At 39.2% G+C, this 18598-nt stretch overlaps 1 protein-coding gene across 1 annotated transcript in view; it reads right to left on the bottom strand.

Moving 5' to 3' along the window:
- Nucleotides 1-18598, bottom strand: part of Trip11 (thyroid hormone receptor interactor 11) — a 77547-nt gene that overhangs the window by 44514 nt on the left and 14435 nt on the right. The window contains exons 4-10 of the mRNA XM_042692450.1: nt 15063-15341; nt 10523-10582; nt 7668-7833; nt 7052-7411; nt 3564-3604; nt 2926-3012; nt 47-259 (exon numbers count right to left, since the gene is read on the bottom strand). Of these exons, the coding sequence (XP_042548384.1) occupies nt 47-259; nt 2926-3012; nt 3564-3604; nt 7052-7411; nt 7668-7833; nt 10523-10582; nt 15063-15341 (1206 nt within the window). The remainder of the gene's footprint in view (nt 1-46; nt 260-2925; nt 3013-3563; nt 3605-7051; nt 7412-7667; nt 7834-10522; nt 10583-15062; nt 15342-18598) is intronic.

Raw genomic sequence — 18598 nt, 5'->3', positions numbered from 1 at the left:
ATAGAAGATGTTATATTTCATGCCTGGCTATCTTTAACACAGTTACCTCTGTAGCTTCTTGGTTCTGTTTGTCCAATTCTTCTAATTCAGCCATCAGTATTTCCTTTTCATTAATACTCTGATTCAGCTCTTGTTGCTTTGCCTCCAAGTTAAGTCTTAACTCATACAATTCTGAATCCAAATTCATATCTCTTGAAGCTGTACTTTTAATCACTTCATATTCACTGTTCAATTTTGAAAGTGTTTTCTGAAGCTCTTCCTTAAATGGTAAGGGGGAAAATAGCACATACTATCAGTTAAAGAAAAGACACACAAAATTAAGCACTTAAACATATGTATGTAAATAAATAAAAATTTGATGTATATTTTAAATGCTCTCTGTATTGAAAATATTATTAAACAATACCTCAAACCTCAATAAAATTTATAAAATTCAACAAGCCACAGCCTCATTCATGTGCAATTTCACTTGCAGCTCCAGGTAAAACATTTCTATGACAGCTTATTCATGTAAGACATTTTCCAGTGGGAAGTCTTTCCTCCCCCATTCCTACTGCTGCTTCCTCAGCCCACCTCCACCATATACAGACTTTCTAAGAGTGCCATCTCCCAGCTCTCTTTACTTCTACTCCCTAACATCTAGTAACCAACAGCCACAGATGAAATAAAAATACACATTCGCTCTAAAGTTTATCATCACTAACTAGAAAATAAAAGGCTTTTACTTTATTCTTGGTTCTATTAGAATATGGAACTTTGTCTTCCTTTTTTTCTCTTCCTTTCTCTCCCCTTTTCCCTTCTCTTTTCTCCTTTCTTCCTCCCTTCCTCCTTTTTTTTGTCACTTCATCTTATCATCAAGTACAGATTATGCTCATCATTCAAATCATACATGATGTATATGCCATTTTATAGTCAATCAGTTGGTATTTAAGATTTTTCTTTAAAAACCCAGAAGTGGGACAGTTCTCTATTTTTCTACTTTATTTTAATATCTGATTATGATGTTTCTGGCTGAATCACTGTAAAGCCTTCTTTTGCTGGTAAGAGATTTTAAAAATAGAAATCCTATAGAATCTATATAAGAAACACACACACACACACACACACACACACACACACACACACACACACACGGAAGTGGTACTGTGGCTCAAAGTGGATAAAGTAGCCTTGAGCCAAAGAGCACAGGGACAGTGCCCAAGCCCTGAGTTTAAGCTCCATGACTGACATAAGAAAAAAAAGTTCATTTAATTAAATTTAACCAGGTGCCAGTGACTCATGCCTGTAATACTAGTATTCAGCAGGCCTGGATTTGATCTGAGGACTGTGGTTCAAAGCCAGCTTGGGCAGGAAAGACTGTGAGACTCTTATCTCCAATTAACCACCAGAAAACTAGAAGTGGTACTATAGCTTAAAGTGGTAGAGTGCTAGCATTGGGTGAGAAAGCTTGGGGACAGTGCTCAGACTCTGAGTTCATGCCTCACAACCAGGAAACATAAGTAAATAAAAAGGATCTCAATTTTCTTTAAATAAACAGACTATTAATATCTTTTTTTTTCCCTAGACCTGGGGCCTACACTCAGAGCTTGGGCACTGTCCCTGAGTTTCTTTTGCTCTACCACTTGATCCACAGTACCACTTCTGGCTTTTTCTGTTTATTAGTACTGAAGAATCAAACCCAGGGCTTCATGCATGCTAGGCAAGCACTCTACCACTCTACCAGCCCACTTTTAGCATTATTAACCAATAAGCAGGCTCATAGCAAGCACAATTCAGGGAAGAGTTGCAACGGACTACTACTACACACCAATTAAAGGAAAACTACTACCAAAAACAACTATGGAGTTGGGAATATGGCTTAATGGTAAAGTGATTGCCTAGCATGGATGAAGCCCTAGGTTCAATTCCTCAGTACCACATAAACAGAAAAGACCTGAAGTAGCGCTGTGGCTCAAGTGGCAGAGTGCTATCCTTGAGCAGAAGAAGCTCAAGGACAGTGCCCAGGCCCTGAGTTCAAGCCCCAAGACCAGCAAAAAAAAACAAAACCAATATTCTGACATTTGTGTTTTTTAAAGATCATATATATTCAGACATACACTAATAAAAGGCAGGAAATGGAGAAAGAGGTCAAGCAATAATAGAGTCAAAGATATTCTATGTGCACTAACATATTCAGTATATATCATTGAATATATATTTCAGTAGGCATGTATTACTTGAAAAACTTAATTTAGGGGATAACACTGTGAGGAAAGAAATGTATTCATTACTTATGTAACTGTAACCCTTCTGTACATCACCTATACAATAAAATAATAAAAAACAAAAAAGAACTTTTCTGAATTTGAAAGAACAGAGACAAATAAATATCTAAAGTATCAAAAATAAAAATAAAAATAATTTAAATTGAATTAAAATACTGGCCTTTAACTTAGTTCCAACTTCCAACTGTCCTATATTTAAGCACCTATCGTTGAAAAGGAATTATTTCCAGGGGTAAAAATACCCACCTCTGCATTATAGAGTCCTAATCTATCCTTGCTACCAACATACACAAAAAAATGCCATTTCTTCCAGTGAAAACAGTCCTTTATTTACTTCCACCAGTAAGAAATTTCTATGATGTTGCACATATTCTGGGGCATACAAATATTGTACATACCTGTGTATGCTCCTGCTGTTCTCAGGATGTCATCAGAAATCAAAACAGCCTTTGCTCTCTTTTCTGCTCTGATCTGTGTGCCTACCAATTTATCTCTGCATGTAAACCCTGGACAGCCTCTCATGCTCCAAACCTTGCACAGGTACTTCAGCCTTGCCTGAAGCATTCTATAACTAAAGACTTCACTTTGATATAAACTGGCCCTTCACTAAAACTATAATATATACACCATTTTAATTCTGCTCCATTTTAACAGCACCTACCTTTTCTTGACTCAATAATGACTTCTCTTTTTCTAAAACTTGGACATGCATTTTAAGTTTCAGATAGTCTTCAGCAAGGTTCTTATCCTATAAAAACGTTAAAGCAGTAATTTCAGATAACAAAACTTCCAGTTTACAAACAGCAGGCTAGCTATACAACTGTGCATTTCTACTCAGTATTTCTTAAGCAATATATAAAAAGTAGAAAAACTGACCATTAGAAATCCAGAGTCACTCATTTTAGACATTCTTATAGAGGATTTTTTTATTGTATTTGAAAAAATTTAAATTTACAAATGACTTGAAATAATTCCCTGAACTCCTTAAAGAAAATCAAAATGCATTCCTCATTTTTGTATACAATCTGCTTTCACTGTCTTTACGTAGATAACATTTGCCAGTTAACCTGCAAAAAGATTTATCTGTAATTTTTAACTAGGTAACTTTTTAACTTTTGTCAATTTATGGCACATAAAGTTAGCTTCTGCTATTAATTAGTAAACACAAAATTTCTGAAATGAAATTTCCTAGAGTAAGTTCAAATGCATTTATAAGAAAACACATAGTAAGAAAATGTAGTAAATTAAAACTTTCTTAATAAACCAAAGCCAAAGCTTTCTTCCATAACATAAATTTACCTGGGTTAAACTATTTAGTCTCATTATTTCATTTTCAGCATCTGTAAAAACAATAAATGAACCTGACATTAAAATTATTTAGAATATCTTAATAATAGCCTTCCATATTACACTCAGAAATCCCATTAAAATAAAGTGTATTTATAAACATAAATTAGCAAGTACTGACAGGAATGAAACATATTTTATATTTTCAGTTTGACTATTCAAAACATTCTAGTCAAAAACCATGTTAAAGCCAGGTGCTGGAGGCTTACACCTATAATCCTAGCTACTCAGAAAGCTGAAATCTGAGAATCACCATTCAAAGCTAGCTCAGGCATGAGCATGAGACTCTTATCTCCAAATAACCACCTCAAAACTGGAAGTGGAGCTGTGGCTCAAAGTTTTAGAGTACTAGCCTTGAGCAAAACAAGCCCAGGGACAGCACCCAAGCTGGGTTCAAGTCCCAAGACAACCCAAAAAAACAAAAAGCAAGACATGTTAAAATCCAACTCTTTGAAAAAGTGTAAGAATTATCACTGTATTCTGGTCATATTGCCTTAATAAAAATAGTACTCACAACTTGTTTCAAAATGAGTTAATTTGGGTGTTAGAAATAGTGTAAGGTCTATAGACTGGAAGGGGAAAACAAAGAAACATGGAAAGCAATAAACGTAAGTATATCACAGCAATACAATGATCTCTCAATTATCTAATGTGAGTTACATGAAGGTATTACATATCGATCCATAAACAGAAATGATTCTGGCAGAGGAACACAGAACTAGACTACTGTGAGCTTGGTTGAAGTAAATACTTTTAACATTCACTTGGCAAAAATTGAGCATGTACAGTAAGGCCAGAAAAATTTAGCCATTACTTTAAAACAGCTTGTTACAATACAGAGGGGAAGACAAGTAAACACACTGGGTGCTGGTAGCTCATACCTGTAATCCTAGCTACAAAGAAGGCTGAGATTTGAGGTTAGAAGCCAGCCCAGGCAATAAAGTTTGTGATACTGTTATCTCTAGCTCTAGGATCAAGTGGTAGAGAACTATCCTTCAGCAAAAAAGCTCAGGGACAGAACCTAGGCTCTGAGTTTAAGTCAAGGACTGGCACAAAAAGCTGGAAGTGGAGCTGTAGATTAAGTAGGAGAACACCAGCCTTGAGTGAAAAAGCTAAGGGACAGAACCCAGGCCCCGAGTTCATGCCTCAGTATTGGCAAAACAAAGAACAAAAAGAACGCCCCCAAAGTAAACACAATTATGATATATTATAATACAATGTGATAGAGCATGTGATGGGGCTATGTGGACAGAAGTGGCAGTTCAGGTAGCTAGTAGTGAAGTTAACCCTATATGACATCAATACACTGAGTTAGCTAGAAGATAGGGTCACTCCACTCAGAAAGCAGTAAATATAAATGTGACAAAGCTGATAAAACACTGCTGGTAAGAAGAGCATCTGAGAGTTGATAGGGCTAAACTTAGAATGGGGGATGGAGGGTTAAGAATGGCTTAGCGGTAGAGTGCTTGCCTAGCACGCATGAAGCCCTGGGTTCAATTCCTCAGTACCACATAAACAGAAAAGGCCAGAAGTGGCACTGTGGGTCAAGTGGTAGAGTACTAGCTTTGAGCAAAAGAAGCTCAGGGACAGTGCCCAGGCCCTAAGTTCAAGCCCCAGGACTGGCAAAAAGAAGAAGAATGAGGAGGAGGAGGAAGAAGAGGAAGATGAGGAGGAGGAGGAGGAGGAGGAGGAGGAGGAGGAGGAGGAGGAGGAGGAGGAGGAGGAAGAGGAGGGGGAAGGAAGGGGGAGGAGGAGGAGGAGAAGAAAGTAGAAGAATGGAGGGTGGGTGGGATTTAAACTGAAGAAGTGGACAGGGACACAATGCCCAAACTAAAAAAGTTCAGACTTCATCTTGAAGTTCTCACTGAACCACAAAGTACTAAGAGCAGGAGAAAAAAAATTTGCATTTCTGGAAATTTATTCTGATTGCAGAATAAAAACCAAATGGTTTAAAACAGAATAATGGAAACCAGAGAATACAAACAGCTAACATTTTTTCAAACGCTCTATGGACCAAATGTCTCTATAGGGAACCTTGCACCTACTAGTTTATTACTCTCATTATTTTAATTCTTACAAGGAAGATACTATTATTTCAATCCTACAAATTAAAAAATTGAGGCAGAGAGAGATGATAACTAAGTCAGAGACAGAGCTGTATTCCAGCCCAGTCTTGTTATGCTCTAAGAAATCGATCATAAGCCAAGCTTCCAGTTACCCAGGAGGCTGAGATCCAAGAAAGGGGAGAAAGACTAGAGCAACAGGTCTATTTTTTAAACCAATAAACTCACTGGATCACTTCATATAATGAATTACTTTACAAAGGGCAAACTACTCCAATTGAAAGCAAATGAGAAAGAAGTCTAGAACCCATTCCTATGGCAGCTCCTAAGGTGCTGCACATTTGAGAAACCCTGGTGCTGCTCTGGGATACAATCCTGAAATATCATGCAACCAGAGAGAACCTTAGAACTATAGCATAGGATGTGCTTGGTGAAGACGTGATTCCTGGCTTTGAAAGACTAGTAAATGTTGCCTATCAACAAGGTTAGGAAAGGAAGAGGGAAGGGAAGCTGATGGCTTTTGAGTTTAACTTTAGTTTAATTGATCATTCATATCAGGAACTTATTCTAAACAACTGGGCCACAGAGTGGGGTTAAGGAACATAAAGTGGCAATTCACAAGCACACAAGGTTGCAAACTTTCACAGCAGAGAATGAATGTACTTACAGCAAGAGTTTATACTGTGAAAAGAGCACAACGTGTAAAATAAAATGCAACTTTTCAGCTAACAAGCCCAGATTGTTTGCCTGGCATAAATGAGTATTGATTTTTTGTCTGTTTTACTTAATACTTGTTTGGGTTATATGTTTGGTTTATTTTTAACTTTATTTTTTTAAACACTACAGAATACTTGAATAGTAACTGTCATCTTGAACATGGAAAATGATAGAAATGTTATGGCTCCTGCCACTCAGACCTTTGCTTCAAGACAGAAAATCATTTCAAAAGCTAACAATGGTTGTCAGCAGATAGAAGGTTGCATTCCCTAACTGAAGGGTCACAGCCCTCATGAATTACATAAAGAATCTGATTCTATGTACAATGAAAGGAATACACCCATACTTCCTACGAATTACATGAACATTTCACAGGAATGTAGATTGCTTCCTAAATCACTGACTTCCATGTGAGTACTTAAACAATAAGGAAAGGAGGCTGAGAGATGAATTAAGCCATTTAAGCCATTTCACTAAAAAAATCATTTATGGTCTATTAATTATGGTGCTAAATCTAAGCCAAACAATTCTACTCAAATTACAATCATTTCCATAAATACTTAATTGTCACAAAGTATTCAATTATTTAAGAGTTTATCTCTGAGAACAATTAGTATGCAATGAAACACCAATTGGAAATAAGTTCCAAACATTTTATACCAGACAGTGCTTGTTGTAGTCTGCGCACTTCTTCCACTGAGGAACTCAGTGGAAGGATGCTCGCCTCCATCACAGCGTCACTCTGCCTCATAGCAGAAGTCTGCAGTCTACTACATTCCAGCTTCAAGCTTTCACACTGTTCAATTATTTGTCTCTTTTCCACATTTAGCTGTTCTTGTTCTTGCTTCAAGATATCTCTGTCATTTTCTGCAGAAGTTAATTTTTTAGTTATGTCTTTTATTTTATCCTCAAGCTCTTCAATTTTTTTTGTAGATTCTACTTTTTCAGTTTGTAGAACTTGAATAGATTTTTGCATTTTGTAGACTTTGGAGTGATCAGCTGAAGTAACTCCAGAGCCACCTGGAGCACAAACGAAAATCCAGGATGTCAGATGTCAAGTTCCAAATAAATAGCTTAAGAAGAGATTTAATACAATGCTAATCTCTTTAATAAGAGCCTAAGTATGACAAATTTCTGACAAAGAGCAGAACCAGTCATCTGGTCATAAGAACTCAGTCCAAGTTTATAGCAGTGTCCTGGTGTGAAGACTGCTAAGCTTATTGTCTAATTTCATGTTTATGCCATCTAACATGTGAAATTAATAAAAAATAATCACCTTGGTATAATAGATTTTCAAGTTCTTCAATTCGTTCTTCATAATCACTTAACTCTCCTCGATGCCGACGACTTATCTCTGTCAGTTTCTGTTGATGAGCATTCTGCAGTACTGACATTTCATGTTGATGGTCATCAATTTCCTGACTTAGACTCTGTTTAAGTTCCTTAAAATGTAAGAACAAAGTTAACCACATTCATTGTGTATAAGCTAGCCTACTATTTCCCAGAACTCTACATAGAATAGACCCTTGATATCCATGGGTATATGGTTCTAAGGAGACCACTGTTGAGAAAAAGCTGTGAATACTCAGAGTGAATGGAGAGTTTAAACACAACTGATATAGACATAGGACTGATTGAAAGTTTTCCATCAGCATCAATCACAGTTTCCAAATTAGGACAGTTCTGAGAGACTCCATGCCTGGTTTTCTTAGGCATTAAAAACAAATTTTCTGGGGCTGGGAAGGTGGCTCAGTGGTAGAGCGCTTGCTTTGCACGCCTGAGGCCCTGGGTTCGATTCCTCAGCACCACATAAGCAAAAAGAAAAAAGCCGGAAGTGGCGCTGTGGCTCCAGTGGTAGAGCGCTAGCCTTGAGCTGAAGAGCTGAGGGACAGCGCCCAGGCCCAGAGTTCAGGCCCCACGGCCAGACCCAAAAAAAACAAAAAACAAAAAACAAATTTTCTGCCAGGCCCTGGTGGCTCGTGCCTATGATCCTAGCTACTCAGGAGTCTGGAATCTGAGGATCATACTTCAAAAATCTAAGGATCACAGTTCAAAGCCAGCCCAATCAGGAAGTCCGTGAGACTCTTATTTGCAATTAACCACCAGAAAACTGAAAGTGGTGGAGTGGCTCAAGGTGGTAGAGCCCAAACCTTGAGCAGAAAAGCTCAGGAACATCACCTAGGCCCAGAGTTCAAGCCCCATGACCAACATACATACATCCATACATACATACATCCATACATACATAAAACATCAATTTCTACTTTTAATAAGGGAACATCACAAGAAAACAATGAAACAAAAGATGAAGAAAAATACATTTTCCTAGCTGGGCATTGGTGGCTCACGCTTGTAATTTGAGCTACTCGGGAGGCTGAGATCTAAGGATTGTGGTTTGAAACCAGCCCAGACAGGGAAGCCTATGAGACTCATATCTCCAATTAACCGCCAAAAACAAAACAAAAAAACAGATGTGGAGCTGTGGCTCAAGCCGTAGAGAATTAATCTTGAGCAAGGATCCTCAGGGACAATGCTCAAGCCCTGAGTTCAAGCTCCAGGACCTGCACACTGCGCCCCCTCCCCCCGCCCCCAAAAAAATCTCTTCCTTATTACCTGTGACCATAATCTCCTTCCTTAGCAACATACTCTACCAATGCTGGAATCCATCTCTTGCTAGTCTATACCTGATGTTCTATCACTGATATGCCACTCTCTTGCTCAGCCTTTCCTTCTGCCAGTTTTCATGGGACTTCGAAACTGTTAAGTGGGATCCCTTGCTACCCAAGTTGAGATGAGTAATGTTTCTCCAAGAATCTAGATCTTGATAGGAAGAATTCTCAAGAGTCTGTCCACCATGTCCTACTAGATTCCTGAGGTGCTCCCAATCCTATTCTTCCTTACACAAGACACTCAACCCTTCCATCAGTCCTCTACACAGTCTACCCTTAGTAATTCTAGTAAATCTTGTTTTGCTTTACTTAGCCAGAAACAGTTATTAATTATAACACCAAGAATCCAAATTACAAATTAGCTTTCATTTCCTGAGAAGATTAATGAAAACTATTCTTTAACCTTATATGCTTTATGTGTGCCAGCCTTCTGCTAAAAACTTTACTTAAATCTTAGCACAAATCTATAAAGTAGTTTTCATGATGGTATCTAATGTACTGATTATATAATAAAAGCTGGAAAATGTAAAGTAACTTGTCCAAAGTACTTGCCTAAAGTACATCTGGTAAAGAGTCCAATCAGGATTCACACTAGCATTATATCAGTAAACTCCAAACTAAAATAATTTCAAATAATTCACTGCCATGATGAGTATATGTATCTAAGACATTCATTCATTCATTCATTCACTTTGTGCCAGTATCAGGGCTTAACCCAGCATTTCATGTTCTTGCTTGTCCTTCTTGTTCATGGCTAATACTCTACTACTTGAGCCACACCTCCAGCCTGGGTTTTTGCTTATTAATTGAAGATGGAGTCTAATGGACTTTTCTGCCCAAGCATAAAATAATTATTTACAATGAATAATACTGGCACCTTATTTTGTTAATATTCTTTTTAATATTCTTTGTTAATATTCTAAAACCCTGAAATGGGGCTGGGAAGGTGGCTCAGTGGTAGAGCGCTTGCCTTGCATGCCTGAGGCCCTGGGTTCGATTCCTCAGCATCACATAAGCAAAAAGAAAAAATGCTAGAAGTCGTGCTACGGCTCAAGTGGTAGAGCGTTAGCCTTGAGCTGAAGAGCTGAGGGACAGCGCCCAGGCCCAGAGTTCAAGCTCCACAACTGGACCCCCCCAAAAAATAAATAAATAAATAAAAATAAAACCCTGAAACTTCAGTAACAGAATTCTGTTTTAATAAAGACATTTTATGAGATATAGTACAATACAGACTTGTAAAATATAAATTACTAAAAATAAATGTTCACAACCAAATCATTTTAGAAAAAGCTATTTTATATAACTTAATTATCTATAGAATAGAGGTGATATAAATACTTAAATTGAATATTTTAATCTAAACAGTCACTATTGTAACTAGCTCTTTGGAGTAATTTAGCTTTATCTTTACTACACAGATTTTAGAGCAGAATAGCCAGTGGCAATCAACAATGTGACTTACCTTAATAATATTTTGCAGTCTGCAGATTTCGCTTTGATCGGAACTATGTGTTCCTTGAGCCTTAGAAGGTTAGAAAAGAAAATTAGAAAATAATTAATTTTCCTGTAAAACAAAAAGTTTCAAACTTCATTAAAAGATACTTTCCAGCCAGGTGCTGGTAGCTCACGCCTATAATCCTAGCTACTCAGGAGGCTGAGATCTGAGGATCCCGGTTCAAAGCCTCCCCGGGCAGGAAAGTCCATGAGACACTTTTCTCCAATAAACCACTAGAAAACCGAAGTGGCGCTGTGGCTCAAGCAGTGGAGTGATTATCTTGAACTGAAGAGCTGAGTGATACCGCCCAAGCCCAGAGGTCAAGCCCCAGGACCAACAACAAAAAAAAGATACTTTCCAATAAGCACTCTTCAAAGTAGTAAAATGATATTATATTTAAAACTTTTTTTAACCAACTGGGGATGATAGCTTTCAAAACAAAAAAAGAAAAAAATGAATATTTTATTCTGCTTAAGAAAATGTAAATGTGAGGAGAATGGAATGGTTGTTTTTTGTTTTTTTGTTTTTTTTTTTTGTCGGTCGTGGGGCTTGAACTCTGGGCCTGGGCGCTGTCCCTCAGTTCTTCAGCTCAAGGCGAGCGCTCTACCACTTGAGCTACAGCGTCACTTCCAGTTTCTGGTGGTTTATTAAAGATAGGAGTCTCACAGGGCTGGCTTTGAACCGCGATCCTTAGATCTCAGCCTCCTGAGTAGCTAGGATTACAGGCGTGAGCCCAGCTGAATGGAATGGTTTTTAAAAGGAAATTTTTACAATCCAAAGTTTCTTAATACTAATGCTAACAAAGAGAAAGTAAAATTCTTTTCAAAATGATTTTACCCAGATTTCGACTTCAATATAAAATAATCTTTTGTGTTCTTTCTCTTCTCAAAGTTGCATAATACTTATTTATCTTTAAAGTTTTTTTTTTTTTTTTTTTTTTATCAGTTGTGGGGCTTGAACTCTGGGCTTGGGCGCTAACCCTGCACTCTTCAGCTCAAGGACAGCGCTCTACCACTTGAGCCACAGCACCACTTCCTAAAGTATTTTAAAACTGATACATTATAAGTATCTATGGAATATAATGTGGTGTTTCAATGCACGGACACATGATATAATAAAGGCAATTAGCATTATCCATTATCGAAACATGTATCATTAATCTATGGTAAAAGCATTCAAAAGCCTCTCTCCTGCCTACTTTTAAATATACATGGAGCTGAGGCTATACCTTAGTGGTTGAACAAGTACACAGTACACAAAAAGTCGTGGGTTTGATTCCCAGCAGTGAAGTCCCTCTCTAGGGAGAAAGGGAGAAAGGGAGAAAGGGAGAAGGGAGAAAGGGAGAAGGGAAGGGAGGGAGGGAGGGAGGGAGCGAGAGAAAGAGAGAGAGAGAGAGAAAGAGAGAGAGATGGGGAGCGGGGGAGGAGACAGAGACAAAAACAGAGGAAACAGTTAGGTGGCCTGTAATCTTAGCACTTGAGCTGCTCCATGACTGAAAAAAACAAACATGGCATAATAGAAAGATCATGGGATTTGGAGTCAGAAGATGTGTATCTAAGCCAGACACAATAACACAAACCTGTGTAGGAGAGCCTACTCTGGCGGCTGAAGCAGGATTGCAAGTTCAAATCCCCGCCTCATAAACAAAATGAGACTACCATCTCAAAAAGGAGGGGGAGGAGGCTAGGGAGGATACTCAATAGTTGAACACTTGCACAGTATGTGTGAGGCCCTGAGTTCAATCCTTAGCACTACAAAAAAAAGTGTATCTGAATCGCAACAATCACTGTGACAATGAATATATTATTTTTAATAACTTCAGTTTCTTACCTGAAAACTAGAAGCAATAACTATTTCACATAAATAATATACTGAGATAATGTATATGGAAACATTTTAGCATTTTATATAGTATTACAAATGTTAATTTTTGTTACGTCTTGCTAGAAGGTTAAGCCCACTGACAAGTCCAATTACGCTCTTCAATTTTTTTTTTTTTTTTTTGGGTCCGGCCGTGGGGCCTGAACTCTGGGCCTGGGCACTGTCCCTCAGCTCTTCAGCTCAAGGCTAGCGCTCTACCACTTAAGCCACAGCATCACTTCCGGCTTTTTTCTTTTTGCTTATGTGGTGCTGAGGAATCGAACCCAGGGCCTCGAGCATGCAAGGCAAGTGCTCTACCACTGAGCCACCTTCCCAGCCCCAGCTCTTCAATTTTTTGTTGTTGTTGTTTAGTTTTGTTTTTGAGCAGGTCCTGGGGCTTGAACTCAGGCCTGGGTACTGTCCCTGAGCTTTTTGGCTCAAGGGTAGTGCTCTACCACTTGAGGCACAACTCCACTACCAGTTTTTTTGGTGATTTAACTGGAGAAAAGAATCTCACTGATATTTCTGCCTTGGCTGGCTTTGAACTATGATCCTCAGATCTCAGCTTCCTGAGTAGTTAGGATTACAGGCCTACCAAGGCCCAGAGATGCCTCTCCATCTTTATATTTCATTACAGGTCTGACATGTACTAAGAGTTCAAGATAGGTTTAAGTGAACATACCAAAAATCTATTTCTTTCTTGTGACACTTTACCCTATCAATGTTTTTTTGGGGTTTGTTTTTGAGACACAGTTTCACTATGCAGCTCAGACTATCCTGGAATACTATGCAGCCTGGGCTGGTCTCCAGCTCCCCTTCCTCCTGCCTCAACTTCCTAGAGGCTAGAGAACAAATGGGTGCCACCTTACCTGCCGCTTCATTGTTTCTGAAAATGTGTTCCTTAGATTACCAGAATTTGCTTAAATGTCATTTCTAAAAAAAGCAAATTTCTAAAAAAGCAAATCAAAATATCTAAAGGTAGGAAATCTACCAAGTTCTCTAGATTGGTTTTTACAAAGTTTAAGAATTACTGCTTTTTTGGAGATAAAATGAACAAACTGTCTTATATATAGGTGTATTTTGAGTACTAGAAACGTCTAGCAACATGGGAAACAAGTAGATATTTTAAGAAAGATTTCTCTTTTTGGAGTGGTAGAGCAGTAGAGTAATTGATAAGAATATATTATAAATATGTGAAACTATATGTAACAATGAAATCCCTCCTTGTATAAGTAATATAAGCTAATAAAAAATTTCTTTTTCAGGGGCTGGGAAGGTGGCTCAGTGGCAGAGTGCTTGCCTCGCATGCCTGAGGCCCTGGGATCGATTCCTCAGCTCCACATAAAGAAAAAAGCCGGAAGTGGCGCTGTGGCTCAAGTGGTAGAGCGCTAGCCTTGAGCTGAAGAGCTGAGGGACAGCCCAGAGTTCAGGCCCCACGACCGGACCCCCCCAAAAAAATTTCTTTTTCATAACTATATTATATTCACAAAAAAGATGGAAAATAATCTCAAGCCAGGCACTGGTTGTTCATGCCTATAATCCTACTCAGGAGGCTGAGATCTGAAGATTGAGGTTCAAAGCCAGCCTGGGCAGGAAAGTCCCTGTGAGACTCTTTTTTTTTTTTTTTTTTTTGTCGGTCGTGGGGCTTGAACTCTGGGCCTGGGCACTGTCCCTCAGCTCTTCAGCTCAAGGCGAGCGCTCTACCACTTGAGCTACAGCACCACTTCCAGTTTTCTGGTGGTTTATTGGAGATAGGAGTCTCACGGTCTCTCCTGCCCGGGCTGGCTTTGAACCGCGATCCTCAGATCTCAGCCTCCTGAGTAGCTAGGATTACAGGCGTGAGCCACCAGAGCCCGGCTCCTGTGAGACTCTTATCTCTAATTAGCCACTCAAAAATGGGAAGTGGAAGTGTGGCTCAAAGTTGGTAGAGCATGAGCCTTGAGCAAAAGAACTCAGAGACAGAGCCCAAGCCCCAAGTTCAAGTTCCACAATAGAAAGAAAGAAGGAAAGAAAGAAAGTAAGTAATTAAGTCATGGGGGGCCTGAACTTTCTACCACTTGAGCCACAGTGCCACTTCCGGCTTTTTCTGTTTATGTGGTGCTGAGGAATCAAACCCGGGGCCTCATGCCCGGGTTTAATTTAATAATTTAATTTCTAATACATGAGAAATAACATAAAATAGATGAACAAATACCAATGGTCAGATTTTCATTTTAATGTCACTAAAGCTTACTCATGCCTCTAATTCTAGCTACTCAAGAGGCTGAGATCAGAAAATTGGATTTTGAAGCCAGCTTGGAACCATGAGTCTCTCTTCAATTAATCACCATAAAGTTGGAAGTAGAGCTGTGGCTCAAATGTTAGAGCATCAGCCTTGAGTAAAAAAGCTAAGGAACAGTGACCAGGCCCTGAGTTCAAACTCCACCACCACCGCACACGAACACACACAAGCTCAACCCTCCCATCCACAAACACGAGATTAAAATATCCCAGGCAGCAGTGTCAGCTTGCAAGTCCTGGTGTTCCCAACAGACACCTCAAAGACTCCAAGGCAAAAAAAAAATCTAACTTCAGTTTTTATCTTTTGAATCCTAGGTTCACTTAATACTCACTTAATACTTCCCAAAACGGCATTCAAATTTACTACCTTAGCAATATGCTTCCAATGGCCAACTTCAGATTCAAGTCTTGAAACTTCATTTGACAATCTGTTTATTTCTTGTTGTGATGAAATTATGTCATTGAAGTCCATGTCATCATCATGGAATGCAGAAGTATGATGACTGATCCCATAGCCAAATGAAGATGATGTGGTGGTTGCTGTTACACTGCCAGCTCCTGAATGCACTGACTGAGCAGCCGTCTGCAGTTTCTGCAACTGATCCTGTAGTGCAATCTGTCTTGCTTTAAGGTGGCTGATTTCAACCTAAATATTTATAATCCAAATTATAAAGTACTTTATTGACCTTTTACCAAATTCATAACACTGAAAAGCAGAATGATTTGTATAAGGTTATCCAATAATGGTACTCTATGAAGTGACTCTTCTATAATACTCTAATCACAAGATTTTTATTAAAAATGAACACAATTACTATAGTTAAAGCAGATATAATGTTTTGAATAGTATACAGATTAGAATTTCACTTGAAGTTTTCTTTTGTTGGTGGTGGTGGTTGTGATAGTGTGGTCCTAGGGCTTGACTCAGAGGCTGGGCATTGTCCTGGAGCCTACCACTTTGAGCCACAGTTTTGGGATCAATTGGAGATAAGTGGCTCACAGACTTTCCTCCTGGACTGGCCTTAACCACAATCCTGAAATCTCAGTTTCCTGAGTAGCTATGAGTATAGGTGTGAGCTCAAGCACTCATCCTTACTTGAAGTTTAAAAGCAATTAATTTCTATGTAAACATAGGTTTACTATCTTCTGTGTAAGAGGTATGGGCAAGTTCTTAGGGCTGTTTGTTGACTTGCAAACCTTAAATAATGAGAAAATGAAAAGTGTGTCAGTTTATAAGTTCAAAAGTTTCCGGAGGGGCTGGGAAGGTGACTTAGTGGTAGAGCATTTGCCTTGCATGCCTGAGGCCCTGGGTTCGATTCCTTAGCACCACATAAGCAAAAAGAAAAAAGCCGGAAGTGGCGCTGTGGCTCAGGTGGTAGAGCGCTAGCCTTGAGCTGAAGAGCTGAGGGACAGCACCCAGGCCCAGAGTTTAGGCTCCACGACCAGACCCCCCCCCCCTCCCAAAAAAAAAAAAAAAAAAAAAAAAGTTTCCTGAGAATTCTCCTGTTAGGAGTGTTTGTGTAAGTGGCTATGATTAGATTTAGGCTTAAAATGCACAGGTAACTTTGTTTTGACTGAGGGCTAGCAATACTATACATCATAGCCCACAAGATGTTACAAATACAGGGGCTGGGAAGGTGACTCAATGTTAGAGCACTTGCCTGGCATGCCTGAGGCCCTGGGTTCGATTCCTCAGCACCACATAAGCAAAAAGAAAAAAGCCGGAAGTGGCGCTGTGGCTCAAGGGGTAGAGTGCTAGCCTTGAGCTGAAGAGCTGAGGGACAGCGCCTAGGCCCAGAGTTCAGGCCCCATGACTGGACCCTCCCTCCCCCCCCAAAAAAAAGATGTTACAAATACAGAACCTACCATAATACTACATCCAATCTGAATGGAAGATTATCCAAGGCACATAGGTAATCTAGAGAAAAATTAAGCTTTGTATAAAGTACTCTAGTACAAGAAATACTATTCTCAAGTAAAGAAAATGTGATGTTATTAAAGTAACTAGTAATATTTCTTCATGTACACAGTTATGGAATTACATAAACCAACATCAAATATATTTATGGTATATGTCACAATAAAAAAATTTTCACATTCAGGGCTGGGAAGGTGGCTCAGTGGTAGAGCGCTTGCCTTGCATGCATGAGTCCCTGGGTTCAATTCCTCAGCAACACATAAGCAAAAAGAAAAAAGCCGGAAGTGGTGCTGTGGCTCAAGTAGTAGAGCGCTAGCCTTGAGCTGAAGAGCTGAAGGACAGTGCCCAGGCCCAGAGTTCAGGCCCCACAACCGAACCCCCCCCAAAAAGAAAGAAATTTAAAAAAAAATTTTCACATTCACTTTCTACAAACAAATTTCATCTCTGGGGAATGTGAACATCACAATGAGGACAGCAAATAGGTTCAGAAAATAACATCTGTATAGTTACATATTAGCTTTCACACTAGTAAAAAGTACTGAAATCCATATTTTAGGTGTAGTTATAATACAAATATGTCATCAGAGATCTGAGGATGGAAATTCAAAATCAGCCTGGGCAGGAAAGTCTGTGAGACTCTTATCTTCGATTTTTTGTGAAAATGCCATCATGAAGCTGTGGCTCAAGCAATAATTAGGACCTCAGATAAAACTCCAGTAGTGGCAAAAAAAAAAAAAAGAAGTTGTCATTATAGAGTAGATATTTATATTGAGTTATAGAGCTATACAAATGCAAGCTCTAATAACAAACTAAAGTTCCAAACTGGGGCAGGGAATGTGGCTTAGTGGTAGATGCTTGCCTAGCATGCATGAAGCCCTGGGTTTGATTCCTCAGTACCACATAAACAGAAAAAGCCAGAAATGGCACTGTAGCTCAAGTGGTAGAGTGCTAGCCTTTAGCAAAAGCAGCTTAGGGACAGTGCCCAGGCCCTGCCTGAGTTCAAGCCCTAGCACTGGCAAAAAAAAAAAAAAGCCAAAATTTAAATAGCTTGTTTGCAACAATGGGGTAAGTAATGAAGCTTTGGAAAATGAAAAACATCATAGCCTTCTTTACAGCATATTCTGTCAAAATCTTCTGGAGGGGGCTGGGAAGGTGGTTCAGTGGTAGAGTGCTTGCCTTGCAGGCATGAGGCCCTCAACACCACATAAGCAGACAAAACTGGAAGTAGCATTGTGGCTCAAGTGGTAGAGCGCTAGACTTGAGCTGAAGAGTTGAGGGACAGTGCCCAGGCCCAGAGTTCAGGCCCCACAACCAACCAAAAAAATAAAAATAAAAAAATAAAATCTTCTGGAGGATATAAGTACATATTTGTGCGTGTGTGTGTGTGTGTGCGTGTGCGTGTGTGCGTGTGCGTGTTGTGTGTGTGTGTGTGTGTATGTGTATACACGAACTCATGATCCCCCTTCCTCTGTCTCACAAGTAGATGGGATCATAGGTATGTGCCACCATACAAGGCTGCTCAAAGTGTGACTAGTAACTCTGGATTGCTATTTACCATGATCTCTATGAATCAATGCTACTGAGAGTGTGACCCATGGACTGATGCCATGTGCACTCATCATTAGTGGTAGTAAGTATAGGAACTGAAAGAATAAGGCCTAATAGATTTCAAGCAACTCAGCAGTAATTACACCTGTGCTGAGTCAGTCACAATGAAAACAAGGGACTCTAAGCTTAATTTGAACTTGTAATTTTCTTTGTATTAATTTTATTCTAGTAATTCATTTTATCACCTGGAATTATCAATACCCATCAGGTTGCAAAAACCTTTCATGTAGAAGATTTTTTTTTTTCTTTGTCGGTCGTGGGGCTTGAACTCTGGGCCTGGGCGCTGTCCCTCAGCTCTTCAGCTCAAGGCGAGCACTCTACCACTTGAGCTACAGCGCCACTTCCGGTTTTCTGGTGGTTTATTGGAGATAGGAGTC

The sequence above is a fragment of the Dipodomys spectabilis genome, unplaced genomic scaffold (assembly GCF_019054845.1).
Source record: "Dipodomys spectabilis isolate Male_0828 unplaced genomic scaffold, ASM1905484v1 ptg000157l, whole genome shotgun sequence".
Lineage (NCBI taxonomy): Eukaryota > Metazoa > Chordata > Mammalia > Rodentia > Heteromyidae > Dipodomys > Dipodomys spectabilis.
This window is presented reverse-complemented; position numbering and strand designations above follow the sequence as displayed.